Source organism: Cryptotermes secundus, unplaced genomic scaffold, assembly GCF_002891405.2.
Source record: "Cryptotermes secundus unplaced genomic scaffold, Csec_1.0 scaffold206, whole genome shotgun sequence".
Taxonomy (NCBI): Eukaryota; Metazoa; Arthropoda; class Insecta; order Blattodea; family Kalotermitidae; genus Cryptotermes; species Cryptotermes secundus.
The window spans coordinates 817,753-834,660 of record NW_019734313.1 but is presented as its reverse complement, the minus strand read 5'-3'; the positions used below and the strand labels follow the sequence as shown (position 1 = coordinate 834,660).

At 37.2% G+C, this 16,908-nt stretch overlaps 1 protein-coding gene across 2 annotated transcripts in view; it reads right to left on the bottom strand.

Annotated features, from left to right (window-relative positions):
• The window catches only part of LOC111868512 (mitogen-activated protein kinase p38b), a 45,684-nt gene that overhangs the window by 11,857 nt on the left and 16,919 nt on the right, over positions 1-16,908 (bottom strand). The window contains exons 7-8 of one of the 2 annotated variants that reach the window (XM_023859204.2): positions 9,866-9,945; positions 1,695-1,773 (exon numbers count right to left, since the gene is read on the bottom strand). In XM_023859204.2, coding sequence (XP_023714972.1) covers positions 1,695-1,773; positions 9,866-9,945 — 159 coding nt within the window. Of the gene's footprint in view, positions 1-1,694; positions 1,774-5,469; positions 5,550-9,865; positions 9,946-16,908 lie in introns of both variants that reach the window. The other variant, XM_023859205.2, reaches the window with a different exon arrangement.

Here is a 16,908-nt window from a genome sequence, read left to right as displayed (position 1 = left end):
TTCTTAATGTTTCAAGTGAATTCAAAGTGTCTCTCCTGTGTGTGTGTGTGTGTCATTTAGTTTAATTCAGTTCAAACTGTTGAGCATCATCTCATAATGAGGGCAATGCTACTGCTTGCTTCTGTACATGCTGTGTAACTCCCACACTGAGGAGTCACTTTCAAAGGCATAACCTGATTATCTGAACACTAATTTCCTCTATATGCAGCAGTAAAAGCTACTGTCTCCCGGAGAAATATAAATACGGGTCAGGCAATACATTGTGAAAATGAGCTGACATCATCACACAATAAATATAAGGTCCAAAATGGAGGCTACCACGACACTTAAAAGAACTGGGATAGCTCAGTCAGTATAGCCATGGGCTACAGGCTGGACAGTGGGGGTTCCCTTGGCAGGAGCAGTGTCCAGATGAGCTCTGATGCCCATCCAGCCTCCTACGCAATTCTGTATTTCAGCATCCCACTGCACGTATTTAATTAAACATCTATGTATCCACAGTCCATCAATAATGCAACAATGAAATGCCAAAACATGTTGAGTGTTAAATGGTGAATATTTTAATAGTTGTTGCATTATTGATGGACTTGATACATAGACTCATACTCCATGCTTACCAGGGGCTCTTTCCTTGGAAATAAAATGGTTAGGGCATGATGTGAACCACTCACCTCCATCTAGTGCCAAGGTCAATAATGGTGGACCTATATCTCCACTACCCAATACATCTTCACGGCATGGTGCTTAATTAATTAAGCACTTGGACAACTTTACCTCTACCTTTCTACCAATGTATTTTAAAGCCAAAATGAAATAGTAAATGAGTGACATGCAAATGCACCATAAAATCACATGACACTACATGAATACAAAAAAGTTTGAGCCTAAAATACAGTTTATCACTTTGAGAACTTAAGGGGGGGTGGGGTGGGATGGGCAAGTTAGCCATGAAATGATTAAGAAACGCACACCTGCACCCAACACATTTGTACACGTAAATAACTAAATATTAATGTATAGCTTTGGAAAGCCACACAGCTACCACCTTCAGGNGGGGGGGGGGGTTGGCAGCTCTTACAAACATATTGTATTAGGCAGTGTGTCTGAGGTGAAGCTATGATTGGATGAAAAGAGGAACAGGAAGCTAACCAGTATGAAGCAATCACATGGCTAGTGAAAAGACACCATGAAAAATGTTTTGGCAACAAGGTGGTCCTAAGCAAAGGTGAAGACAAATATTCCAATAGCCCTGTGTTTAGGACATGATGTGATGGAAAACTTTTTCCTACTACTCCCCCCTCTTCCTTAAACATGGATGGGAAAGTGAGTTCAGCAATTCAGATCTAAAATTTTGTGACGATGGTATATTTATAGAATGAATGACTTTTTGGACACTATCCATCTGCCTGGTTTTATTTACTCAGCCCAACTGAGGAAGGTTTTACCTGAGGGTGGAGATAGAGTCCAGTCTCTAAAGTTTAGTGGTGACTGGATGAAGTGGCTCAGTAGTGGGTTTGGAGAGGAAGAAATGAAGCCTGGCTGTACTCAATCTGTATCTGTATTTCCAGTTACAGTTATGGCAGTATTTTCTTATTTCAATTGATTCCCTTATGATGCTAAGAGGATAATTGAAGAAGTCAATCACTACACATTTCTTACATCTAAAGGGATGTCTTGATGCATTTCACACTTACCAAGTGGGTTAGCTCCCTTGAAAACATCCCTGAAGTCCTTCTTTTTAAGTGGGGGCAAAGACTGGATATAGTTTCGAGCCTATGACAATCCAAGAAAAGAATTAATCATATTCTTAAAATTTAACACATACAACATATTTTCCATTTATAACTTTACATGTGCTGTTTACTTTTTAATAAAATGGAATTATTTGAAAATGCATCTAACGACATATTTATGGTATAAATTATCAGCAATCCCTTCCATGTGTTCATCTTTGTGATATGAGTGAAAATTTCCATCTCCCTGTCATATCTTATTTCAGTTAATGTTTATACTTGTTTGAACTACATTAATGTAACTTGAACCATATTTTCTGATTTATGTAAACATCTATATTTGCTTCTTAAGCTGGAAAAAATTACTACTGTCTACCCTTTCAGAAAGAATGAGTGAATTATGAGGAAGTGATTATTTCTTGAAAAATAATTAATTCCATAATATTTGGATATCTTAAACTTCGTTAATTTGTGTGCATTCTTGTGGCTGAAACAGGCACTAAACATTACCTACACAAAGACCTCCACATCTGTAAGTACCTGGGTATTATGAAGCAACAGGAATTAAATAATCCCCTGACCCATACAACTGTGTATAGCAGACTAGATTATCTGCTCTGTAGATTAACTACAGGACTTTCAATACCTCCTAGCTACTAATTATAACTTACTGACCTAAATGCTGCCTGCTAAAAACCATCTGCTTCAGTAACATGTATCAGTAATGCTTCACACTCATTTGCAGTAGACTGAGTATCTTCTCACCCTGTTGCAACTTTCTGTGTCATTGTTTCAGTGCTTTCCGAACTGCCTTCTTCTATTGGAAATATTTTGCCTCTCTGTTTAATGTAAAGCAGCATGATCAATAAGCAACAATTAGGTGATTTTCATGGTTTAATGCAGCACAGACAGTGAGTATTCTCATGTTGTTTTTAACTATATGTATTACTTATCACCTCAATTAGCGGCCTCCGTAGTCTAGAGGTAATGTTCCCACCTCATTACTCGTAGTACGCAGGTTCAAATACCCGGCGGAGGTCATCAAATTTTTAAGGGCGGAAAAATTCAGAGAACAAGTCCTCCGGGAGGGACTTTAAGCCGTGGGTCCCGTGTCGTAGCTTTACGGCACATAAAAGAACCTTATATCTCCAAAGGTCACTGAGCCAAATTAACGGACGTTTCCCGCCCAACAGCAGTCTCTAATACCTCTGGTAGATGGGGGAAGCATTATAGATACCTCTCAGCTAGTAGAGCCGGTCTCGCTGGCTGGGCGGGACCGATGGTAAGCACCAGTACCAGTAGGATATAGAGACTGGTAGAAATCACAGAGGGAAGCACAATGGACCGATACAGGTCTCAGTGCATGGGGAAACCCACCCTCTCCAATAACTAACTAACTAACTAACTAACTAACTATCACCTCCATTACCATGGCTAAATGAAAGTCCCCTATGTTTAGTGTCTGAAAGGGCTACTTGGAGTAAGAGCCTCACTACCTGCTGAAACAGCCCCCACCCCACAAATAAATATAAGGCATATACAATGCGTTCAATGTTCGAGGAAACCTGGCAACACCGTGGAGCAGGCACGTTTCTCACAAATTGCTGCTGTAACTGCCGATAGCAAAATGAGTAAATTTCGCTGATAAATGTGTGCCGTCAGTTGGTCAGATCTTGTCACTGCATTAATAGTCAGTCTGTGTTAGAGGTGTCGATAGGTGGTCGACATTTATACTAAAATGAAGTTCACTACTGAACAGCCTGTTTACTTCAAAACTTTTGCAAGGAAAAAAAACTTACAGAAAATGTTTCCACAAGTTTTGCTGTATATATCCTGACTCACCAGTTCCCACAAAGTCGTGTGTATCCAAGTTTGAGAAAAAGTGGCAGGCAACAGGCTCAGTGTGTGACATAAAGAAGCAATCAAAGAGGACTGTGCTGACTAGAGAAAAGGTTCTGGATACTGAGGCACGGCTACAGATCAGTCCTTGAAAATCATTAAGATGCTTAGCACAGGAAACAGGAGTTTCGCTATGATTTGCTTTCACAGCCACAAAATTCAACAAATTTTGCCCCTATACAATAACAGTTGTGCATGAGCTGAAACAACCAGATTATGCAGCAAGAATTCGATTTTGCAATTGGCTGCTGCAGAATGTGCACGATGGAACTGTGGATCCACAGCTACTGTTCATGACCGATGAAGCATGGTTTCACGTTAGTGGTCATGTTAATGAACAAAATGTAAGAATATGGAGGGATGAAAATACACTATACAACAAATGCCATTACATAGTGGAAAGGTGGGCGTGTGGCATGTTGTAAGTCTGCGGTAACTCACTGGCCCTTTATTTTTCCACGAAACCGTGAACTCTGACCACTACATTAATGATATACTGAATCTATTCTTCAATCAGCTGACTGCTGAAGAAAGACAATGCGGATATTTTCAGAAAGACAACACTACAGCACATACGGCTAATGTAACCATGGACGCAATATGGGAAGTGTTTGAAGACAATAATTAGCAGGGGACTATGGCCTCCCAGATCCCCAGATCTCAGTTTTTGCGATTCTTATCTTGGGGAAACCTAAAGAGAAGTCTATAAGAATAATCCTTGCACCACTGAAGCTCTGCAGAATGAAATAACATGCGTAATTAGTTAAATTACCATGGACCAACTTCAGAAAGTGTTGCATAATTTATTCATGCGATGCGAGGCATGTCTTCAAGCAGAAGGGTGTCACTTTCAGCACCTGTTATAAAGCACAATAAGTTGGTGTTATCTTTTTACAGTATTTGTATAAAAGTGTGCATGTACAGAAACTGATGTGAGGGAATCGGTGACATGACTGCACTCTCACTAGCGGGGAAGGGCACAATAGTTGAGGAGAAACGTTCCATCCGCTCTATGCTAACAAGAGTGCATGCGTTTATCAGCACTAATGACTCATTCTGCCATCGGCAGTTACAGCAGCAATCTGTGAGAAATCATGTATCCAACCCATGCTGCTGCCAGGTTTCCTCGATGATTGAACACCCTGTATTTCATTTATTACTTTTTATTTACATATTTATTTTGATAGATTTGTTCTAAATTAAATTTTTACAATCTTTCTATTAACACTTGTGTGCTTTATATTGACTACCAATATTACATGCCTTAAAATAAAAGTTAATGTGTATGTTCAGTTAATGTTAAAGGTAAATTAAAATTCCAAGCCAATTACTTTAAATGTACACTGACCAACAGATCTCAAATTTTTCTGTGAAATGTAAAATATACAAGTCATATTTATATTCAGTGGTCAAAGCGAAATAATTTTACACTGAGCAGTGAAATGAAAGGCTGCCAGAATAAACAATAATAATACTACAGGATCATTACCAAGCAAATATGTTTTTGTCACAGTATTCTAAATGACATACATGGATGTAAGTTTTGAGGTTCTGATATACATGGATCTTCAATAACTGGATCTGTAAAACATTTTGATCCTGAGTCTGTTCAGGATATGCATAAACAAAAATTCCAAGATGGGAAGACTTGGTAACTTCTTAAATCTGTTACTTCTAACTTTTTGTAGAAATAACAGCTACTGGACACAAATGAGGTTCATATTTGTGTAAAAAATATGAAGCTGCAGATAAGAAAATGAAAGACGTTATTTTAGTTTCCTGACTCAACCTATTTGATTTGAGACCCTTTGGTTCATACAAAATACAAAGCCATTACCTCTTCACTCGTTATTTTGGCAACTGTTTCCTTTGCAGGAGTACCACAGAGCACTAGGATGCGGGTTAGGTGATCAATGTCTGGGCAAAACATCATGTTAAGGAGCACAATAAGCCACAATGACATCAGTGAATATGCTGACCTCACATGTTTTGAGTTAGTTTCTGTGATGAACTATTACGGGATGCAGCAGTGACACACTCCATTTCATGGTGTGTTTGTAAGAATTTTGTCCACCTGAAAGTGGGTAGCTCCACTTCTTGTAAGTGCTGGAAAGGTAGACACTCAAACATTTCCCTCTTTGGCACAACATATACAATGTGATATACAGCTTTCTGATCAGGCTTCCTCAGCAAAGAGACAAATATGCCTGTAGGCTGTTTGACAAACAAGGTGAAGCACCCACTCTACATAGTTATGGAATGAGTCACCAAAACGTGTAAGACTATTCTATGATCAGTCATTCCCATCCACTGAATCACATCCATGTGAGGCACTGTAAAGTTCATCACAAAGACAGGCTTGTACTGTGGAGGTGGCACATAATTTTTAAAATGCATTTCAGTGACTACACTGGATATCCTGTAACAACTACATCTATTGATAATATGTATTACACGTCCCTTCCACAGAAACTGTATAAAAGGAATGCACCAAGGGGAGGTAATTCCTATATATGTTTTATTTTCAGTGGACAGATTTTGATTACAATTGACATCTGAAAATCAGGCCAATTACATTATGGTCTATGTCTACAAGCTGTAAACTGATATTTTGGATATGTAACAAAATTTATAAAGAAAACAATTTATGCCAGTATGTCAGTACCGTTAAATAACTTTGTCAGGTGTCACTAATAAGCTTCATGCTCTGAAGGAAAGAACTCTAGGGACAGGGGTTGGGACTGACTTAGAGCACAAAAAATACAGATCAAGGAATTTTAAATTTGAGATTTGTCATTCTTGTGGTAGTGACAATAAAGATTAATATCTTCTGGGATATGATGCTATGTAGTCTGGCTGAAGTTTACCTACATTTTGGAGGAATGTACTTCAATCTTCAGGCTCCTATCCTGAAGATGGAGACAGGATGTTTCTACAAACCAATGGCAAACTTCTAAAAGACTGTACAGCCACATCCAAGAAGACAGTAATCTTCAGCTTTACATTTCTTGAATTAAAGGAAACAATATATTAATAGCACTGAATCTGATACTGCCAATTCTACTGCCATTAGAGGTGTTAAGTGATTAATATTTATCCACTAATTGCATACCATTAAGTAATAAATCAGAAAACTAAGAAAGACAGAAAACCAAGGCAAGTAATTATCACTGTTAAGATCACTAACATTTCTAGCTGTCTAAAACTAAGAAAATCTGCCTTTCAGGGCATTCCAGTGACAGACAAAGAGATGAATGACAGATGGATTACTTGGAAGATCAGGTTTATATTCAAATACCTTGAATTACATTCTCAACACGAACTTAGCAATATAAAGTATTGTATGATATACGTCCCATATGAAATCGGGAAATGACTGTGCATTATAACCATTTATAAGAAGAAATAATCAACAGTTAAGATATAGATTAACCAGATCAATGAATTACACTGAATTTACATAAATCACTAGCTATAATACACACACAATTAAGAATGTCAGTGTATTCTAAAACTTCCATCAGACAAGGTACAGGTGTGTGAAATATTTTATCAGAAACAGTTCTGTACTGTTAAGATGTTGTCAGTTCCCATGCAGGCAACCAACAAGGTGGGGAACCATCCCTTGGCCAGGATCCACAAAATACTGATAGAAGTAGGATATGTAAGATTTGATGTTATACCAAGTTATAGTGACACGGGACCAACAACAGCACAATCTGAAGAAAAAAGCAAATGCTAAGACAAGCACTGAGACTTAACACTGTGTTTATCAGAAGCTACTGGATTATTTTATGACACATACAGTACTGAATGGCACACTGATTATGATGAATTCAGGATTTGGACATGGCCTATGATAAGATACTATTCAACTATTTTCCCTGTTTGAACAGGAAAGCTGGCATCAAATTGGGTCCCTCTAAATTATAAAACAGACATGAAAACCAATATATCAGATGACAGTATTCCAAAAACATAAATCAAATGAAGAAAGCAGTCTTCTGGGATTTGGCACCGTGTATATGTGGTGTTAACCGACTTTTCGGAGGAACGTATCGCCTCCATCTTCAGGGTAGAAGAAAAAGTATAAGAAATCTGCAAGCGACAAGACCGTGAGAACGGTAAAAGCAGATACAACTAAATTACAACAAAGATAACCAAAATGAAGTGATAAAACATGCACCACCCTTATACATAAAGATTAAAGTATTAAGCAACTACAAAACATAACACATATCCCTTAAAAGCTGGGGGGGGGGGCTGACAGTGAAACAGATTGTACTTCGAGATAACTGGATTCACAGTAGTGTATGCAGACAATGATACTCATAAGTACAGTGCAGCATGTATGCCTGGTGTATTATTCCTTATCCTTTCAAAAACTTACTTCAGATTTTGAATGGCTGCAAGCTGCAGTGTGAGAGAGAAGCATGTCACAAGTTGTCCTCAGTGGCCATAAAATAAGTGTAAAATGAGACTAGAACACTTTCATCACTTTGTTATGTTATCAAACATGATTATTCCATTAAATTATTCATAACTATGTAATTATCTAAATGGAAATGTAAAACATTAATATGAAACATTTTACCCCAATTTCCCATCCATGTCTTCAGGGCCAGGTGACGCCAAGAAAACCCAGTTATTACATTAAGAACAATGGACAACAAATCAGAATAATAATATATTTCTTTATTGCCCCATGACCACTTCATCCTCAGCAACAAGACTGCTAATATCTCTGAAGTATTGGCAAACTAGGCAGCAACAATATGACATCACCACTCAATAACATGGAAACACATATATATATATATATATAGGAATTATGTCTACCGTCAACACAACAAATATACTCAGTTTTAATTTCAATCTTTATTGCTGCTACATGTTTCGGTCATATAAGACCAACATCATGCAGTTATACACAGAAATACGTATAGTCATTGAAATACCGATATGGATCCCTATTGGTGCAATGCAGCATATTGTATACTAACATAAAATATTATATTTAAGCATCCTGTTGCACTCTACACGATAAATGATATAAACTCCATCCCAAGTGCAAACAATATATTGTATGTCCTTGATCTTGCTCTCCTTTACACTACATGTTTCGGCCTCAAACGGCCATCATCAGGTGTATACACTCACGGAGCTGTTACACTGCACTTAGTTTAAAATTTAACATTTAAAAACACATTGTTCCTTTCCTTGTTATTATCAACATCTACTTCATTGATATCTGTGTGGTTTATAGATTATTTTACACACGTTAATTTTGATTTTCCTGTAGTAGCACTATAAAATCTTTAGTTCTAATTTTAAAATCCTTTAACATTTTTCTCTAAATTTTAAAATTTATAGTGCTACTGGGCATGTATGTTGTTTGTAGGTCTCTGTTGCAGAAGCTTTCTACGTAGTAAGCCTGGCTGTGAAGCCCAAAGACAAGTTTCTATGATGTACGAGTTGTTAGTGTGTGGATACTGCTATGCTATTCCCATGATATGTATCTTTATATAATCATACAATGTGGCGTATGCATTTCTTGTCTGAGCATATATACATTTGGTGTGTTCTACACATTTCTAATTTCAACATTCTTAAAGGCACTGATCACTAAATTCTACCAATAATAAAAACTCACAAGCAACATTACCATACTGAATTACTTACTGCACCTTGTGGATAAAGTTCTTTCACAGTGACCTCTTTAGGCTATAGTTACTGTTTTCAGATGTAGCAAAAATCATTATTTTTATTCCTTTTCTGCACTTTCCATGCCCCCAAAACATGTTATGTGGTGCTGTTTGACACTCTCACGCATCCTTATTCTTTAAACATATACAGAAAACATGTACCAGAGAGCTGACAAAAGTCTAGCCTATGAATCTTACAAATGCAAATGTGACTGAAATTATTTAAACATAAACAGTTTGATGCACTCCCTGATATTTGACAAGAACATGTCTCCTCTCCTCCACAGTGCTTGGAAGTAACATTCTAATCGTTTCTTGATTTCTTTTTAGTGAAAAAAAAATCAAAACTGCAATAGAAAAACCAAATGCACAACAAACCTTTTCTGCTCTGGAATCTAATAGAGAGATCAGGCATAAAAGTGACACCAGCGCTGGAGGAGGAAATTAGTGAGAGAAACATAATGTATCATGCACTATGAAAAGTGAGTAGCCATAGCAATCATTATGAACAGAACAAATGTTACTTACAGATTCGCTGGAAATTTTCTGCATAAACTCCTCATGGGGGGTGCCCAATATCTCCATGATAAGGTTTAGCTGGTGGATATCTACAACCAGTGCTAAGGGCTCACAACGAAAGAAGAAGAACAGACTGTATTAAATTTCAAATTTAACACAGTCCTGATTCAGGGTTCCCAACAAACTACAACATGTCACAAAAATATGACTGTATCTTGATTCATTTAATGAGGTTGCATGCATAGGTTAAATATTACAGGATGAGCAATTGGTGATGAAAAAATTCAGAATTATGTGTTGGAAAGGTGACGAGGAAATACCAATCTTTTTGAATGCAGCATGATGATGTCTACCTGCAGTGAATGAGGGAAAACAATGAAAAATGATTTTCTGTAGATATCTCATTAGATCATGAGGGAGTAAGCTCCTTTCAAATTAATCTTGTAATAAAAGGCACTGACAGAAATACAGAAATATAAATGCAAAGTCTGCAGCATCCATGCAGTAGTATATAGTATGTCCTCCCTCCCAGACTTATTATATTACAAGCAGTGGATAAATGGCACATAAAGCAACTAGTCTGAGAGCATCAAAGATACAACACAGGGCCTCTATTACTACAACATTCTCACAATGTGAACTTCCTGAAAATGTCTGTACTTTGTGAATATATAGAAGAAACAGAACAACCCTCATGAATATATTTAAAAAATATGCCAAACATATCCAAAATTTTACAAAACAGGAAATGAATGTAGTGAAGCAGGTATAGAATTTCATATACATACAACTGGTACCCTTACATTTAAAATTTACCATTATTTAACGCATGATTTCTACAGTGTCAATTCTTATAAACTTTCTACGTTTAAAATTATCCTCACCTTCACACAAGGAAACTTAACTTGGAGAAAAAGATATTGAAATTAGTTGTCCTCATAACTACAATTTGTTTCTCAGCAGGAATGTATAAAAACGTATTTCCAGACCTAGAGTTTAAGCACATTATAAAATACACTTTACATAAATAATGCCTTTAGCTATCATTTAGTCAAGCTTCCTAGCCTCTGCCACCTCAACAATAGGATGATGAATGACAGAGTGCTCTTACAAACACTGAAGGCCAGGAATTCCCCACATTCTTGAAGTCTAGACTTGGTTAGAGGAAAGAGGAAGAAGGGATGTATAGAAAAAGCCACTCTTTTAAGTTCTTTACCCCCAGACCACTTGGTTCCCTATATCAGGACTTCTCAGAATGTCATACAAAGGCAGCTTGCCATGATCAGCAATCCCATTGTGAATTGTTAATTATCCCAGTATCATCTATCCCAGTAACAGGCTGTGAAGGCCCACAGAGTTTTGTGAGACGTTGAGGCTCCCACATTTTGTTTAGACAGTTGGCTCACAGATGGCGGCAAGGTTGTCAGCCTTATGCACCGGTTGCCCTTTACCCCCCAGGCAGATTCCTGGTACTCATTTCTGTTAGAGGCTGAGTCAACCCCAGGGCCATAGTGCAGCTGGAAGGATTAGGTGAATTAAAAAAAAAATCAACCTCATCAGGACTTCAACCTGTAACCTTCCTGCTTGTAGCATAGTGCCTCAACAAACTATGCTATCACATGCTCCCAAATTGTTAACTGTGCATTTTATTTTTATTCTAAATCAATTCAGAATAAGCTGATATATGGTAGACATAAAACTAAACATTTTCATTTACAGGTTATAATAAGAGAATAAAAAAAAATTAATTGATGCATTCCTNCCCCCCCCCCAATTTCAGATATATAACTTTCAGGTACCAAGCACACAATGTTTCCAACCCACTGCCCTAGACCATATCTTAGTTCGACAAAATCATCCCTGTGTAATATATCACAATAACCATTCTCTATATTATAATCTGAAGTCCTTAAATTGTGGTAACTCTGAAGTGACTTACAGAACCCTTTCCTATAATTATAAGAAGTCTAAGCCTAAGAAGACAAACATTATGCAATATCTTGTGAAAGAAAAGCCCTATATTGTTATGGGGCCTAATTAATTAAATTTAAAGGTTTTCTTGCTTTTAGGTTGGACCTCCTGCAAAACTGCCAGAAACAATTACTGACAATATTAAGGAGTCAACAGTTTTTTCCTTGGCCTCTCTAAATAACATAAGAAAAACAATATGCATAAAACACATCTGTTGTAGGCAAGAAAAGATTAAATAACAAACATCAGGCATTTTGATTTATAACTGATAAAGCTGCAGAAAGTTATTTGAAGTTAACAACCTAGTGACTTTCTACTCATTACAAGGTCTGATTAAACATTTTTGGGGCTGGCGTTAGTTATTTAGAGAGGGTGGGTTTCCCCATGCACCGCGACCAGTTTGATCTATTGTGCTTCCCTCTATGATGTTCTACCAGTCTCTATACCCTACCGATAAATGGTGCGTACCATCAGTCCCGCCGAGCAAGAGAGTTCGGCCACTTGCTTAGCGGTATCTATAATGCTTCCCCCATCTATCAGAGGCCTTAGAGACTATTGTTGGGCGGGGAACGTCCTGGAATATGGCTCAGTGATCCCCTTTGGGGATATGAGGTTCTTTTACGTGCCATACAATTACGACACGGGACACACAGCTTAAAGTCCCTCCCGGAGGACTTGTTCCCTGAATTTTTCCGCCCTTAAAAATTTGATGACCTCCACCGGGTATTTGAACCCGCATACCACGAGTCATGTGGTGGGAACGTTACCTCTAGACTACGGAGGCCGCTTGGGGCTGGCGTTAGTATTGGGATATTAAACCTATAGGAAGAATTTAAGTAAGTGGCATAGTTCAAAATTTGCTTACTTTGACCCTCTGGCATACAGCGGCCATGGTGTCTTAACCTTTTACAACAAAATAGCTGATTCACTCTCTTGATGGCAAAAATTCCAAAAAAAATTATGCATCTTTCACCTGTCCACAATGGAGAACCAGTTACTCCTCTTCACAAGGATATGGTTTTCATTCAATGTGGAGAGTATCAACAAAATTCATTCATCATGTGACAATAAAGATACCTCACCATGTGCCTGAAGAAACTCAACATTTCTCTGGTTTCATACCGACAATACATGCAGACCCTGGCTTTGATTCTTCTCTTACCCCAAACTGCCAAAAATATCCTAAATGGAAACACATTTCTAGATATGCCAGAGATATCAGAAAATATAAGATCACTAAGAAAGAAGAATTTCACAAATGTTCCATCTGAACAGACCTCGTGTATCACTAAACAATGCAATTACAGGGTAAAAACTGATGTGGAATGAAATATCATAAAATTTGTTATGCAAGAGCATTATGCATAGCCAACATTTGTCATTGGAAATTCATGAGATGATTCCCACAGGCACACCATTTTTGCAGCAATATTGTACTTATTTGCATAATTTATGCCTACTCTTAGATATGACAATTTGGGGGGGGGGTATTTTCATTTCCATGTTTATCAAGGAATCACATAGTGAATTCTGTAGGTATGAATATAAATAACATGTTACTACACTGCATTCAACTGCAGTAGCCGCAGTCTAGATGTAAAATTATACTCTATGGACCACAACTTTTAGACATGACATTTTGGCTAAAAATTTATATAAATTATGGAGGTAAATATGGGATACCTATACTTTTATGAAGTTTCTATAAATGCTGCTTATACTGATCTCTAAAGAAACTGCACTGTGAGACCCTTCAACAAAAAGATGTGTGATATTCAGACTTTGTTACTATGGATCTGAATGTATTAATGGCAACTGACAGTTCACTTATTTCATATTATGAGAATTTGAGTCATTGCTGCTGGGAACCCCAAAAGAAGTGAATATGTGAAAGAAAACAGATCATGCCCCATCATGCATCTTCTTTAAAGAGCACTCTGACTCTGCCCTTCAGACTCCAATACAGAACTGAATTGGTTGCCCCTTTGGCATGACCCACATAGGCAACACACCGTTCATTTTTGAATGCCAACCATTTCTATGGAATGTGTTCATGTCACCAAGCAACAGGATGCACAACCCTGTTTATTAAAAATCTGCTGTCCCAGCAACAGGCATTGTATCATGACCATTATCAAGCAATGGGCCTACATGCTACAATATCAATACTTTAAAACTTAATCAATTAGGTAAAAAACAAACTGGCAATAAAGTTCTTCATTCTTACCTAACAAAGCATTATTGTCACTGTAAAACGGCAGAAAGACATTTACAGACATGAAGAAAACAGAAACACATAATAATAAAAAAAACGATTAACAACTGGGCTCCAATTCCTGGCAGGGGCTGCGATTTAACTGTTCACCAGCACCTTCACACTGACTTTAGGGCCAACTCAGCCCCAAGCCCAATGGATACGGTGGGATCCTTCCATGGGTTAAAGCAGCATAAGCTTGAAAATCACCTCACACCTACATCCAGTGGCAATTTTAACATTTAAGAGAGAGAGCATTTAATGTTATATTTTAGCATCCTGTTGCACTGATTTATGTCCATGATTTATTCCAGCCATCTTACAGTGCATACACTCATCCACTTCACTCTTCACTCCCGCACTACATGTTTCGGCACAAAGGTGCCATCTTCAGGTGCTTTTTGATTTACGTTAAACTATTTCACTGCATGCCTTGCCGTCTTCATATTAAAATAACTAAAATATATGTTCATCATATATATTGATAAATATTAAATATTAAAAATATTAAAACTGTTCAGGATTTTGCAAGACACAACACAAAGCACAATTGAGTATTAAAAATTATAATACCACAAGTAATAAATAAAATACGGAACGCGGTAATAATGAATAACAAAATTACATTCCAGATACACACACGAAAGTAGGAAAAGTGCTCCGATAGAAGAGGATAGGTGTGACTCGCGTATTGAGATGCGACGTAGGGATAAAAAACCCTGAACAGTTTTAATATTTAACATTTATCAATATATATGATGAACATATATTTTAGTTATTTTAATATGAAGACGGCAAGGCATGCAGTGAAATAGTTTAACGTAAATCAAAAAGCATCTGAAGATGGCACCTTTGTGCCGAAACATGTAGTGTGGGAGTGAAGAGTGAAGTGGATGAGTGTATGCACTGTAAGAAGGCTGGAATAAATCATGGAGAGAGCATTTATATGCCCAGCATATTAGTTTATGGCCTGAGATATTAAATGACCTGAAATATCCAAAATGCGGTTGTTCACAATATAAACTGTGTTTATTTCGTTTTTAACCTCTGAGCTCCAGGTAAAAATGGGAGTGTTAAGAATTAACCAATTTACCTATACTCAAAAATTTTAAAGACTCGTGTGTGTGTGTGTGTGTATGTGTGTGCATGCATGAGCACACAGTTTACATTACTTTTAGAATAAGTACGCACCAGTACCAGTAGGGTATGGAGACAGTAGAAATTAAAGGGGGATGCACAATGGACCACTAACCGGTCTAAGTGCATGGGGAAACCCACCCCCTCAATGCGGAATATGGAAATGTTATACAGGACCTTGGACTTAGGCAGAATTTGTGAACAAGCAAGACCATGAAACTTGTGAGGCATAACAAAATTTGATTAAACAGAAATTATAATAAGATCCATGTTGGTAATACAACTTATCTGTTGCATTTTCCATTCCTGTTTTAGCCAAGAGATGCTTCATTGCCAATGTGTTTCAAGTCTGCTTTAGAATAAGTACTAATAACACATTCTAAGGCAGAGTTAGGGAAGTCCAGGAAAATAAGGTGGGCCTGACAATGAATGGGTTATATCAGCTTCTCGTCTATGCTGATGATATTAATTTAATGGCCAAAACAAAAATAACCAGTGACAAAAAAGAAAGAAAGAAAGAAAGAAACTCTAGTCAATGTTAATATGGAGGCTAATTCAAAAACAAATTCTGAGATAACTATATGTATGTTCATGCCTTGCCACAAGAATGCAGGACACAATCAAAAACGTGTCAACTTCTAATGTTTGGAAATGATAACAAAGATGAAAGTATCCATGCATTTAATTAAGCATAATGGAATGAAAAAGGACTGGAGAGTGGAGGTGTTCAACTCCATGTAAACTTAAATTCAGTGCTAGATGGATGAGGTTTGTCAGGAGAACACTCTGTGTTATCCCCAGAGAAAGGTTACCTGGTGGCTACCTGAATCTTATGAAAGTAAAATAGGAAGGTGTAAACTGGCTTCATCTGGTTCTGAACAGGATCCAGTGATGAGCTCTTGTGAACAAAGTAACAGACTTTCGGTTCCATGAGAGGTGCAGGATTTCCTGCCTAGCTGAGCAACCAATATATTCTCATTAAGGACTCTTAAATATGTATGTATGTATTTATGTAAGGGGTGAACCACAAAAACTGGCACCCACACTGTGACATTCAATGATCTATTGTGCTTAAGGACTCTAAATATGTACTTACTTAGATGAGAGGACACTAACTATTTTTGTCTATTCATTGGAATACTACCGAATTTATCCAACATGTGGATGAAGATATCTATCAGACACTAAAATATTCCAACAGAAATTTACATGGTGTTTACAGAACTTATCCAACAAATTTCCAGATATTTTCAACAATTTAAACGTTCCCATTTACCATAAATGCTGCACAGATACGGTTCCATTGTTATGCGACACATACATATCATTATCACAGAATTTCCATGCATAAAGGATACAGACAAGTTCATTAGGTTCAAACCACAGATGAGTTAATAGTGGACCAAGGTCAGAAAATACATTAACTTGGCGCTGACCAACTAATAGATTACATAACATAAACAACACTAACAGTCTAAAGCAGCCCTGTACCCCTGCACCCGTGGTATATTTTTCTGGCACCCTCCGTAACCACATATAATTGAGCCGATTTTTAATATTAATTCAAATTGTAAGACAAGAGACATTTTTAAACGTCTGAGTACTGTTAAATATTTTCGAAAAATTTTATTATTATTATTATTGTTCATTATTATTATTATTATTATTATTATTATTAGAGCAGCCGTGG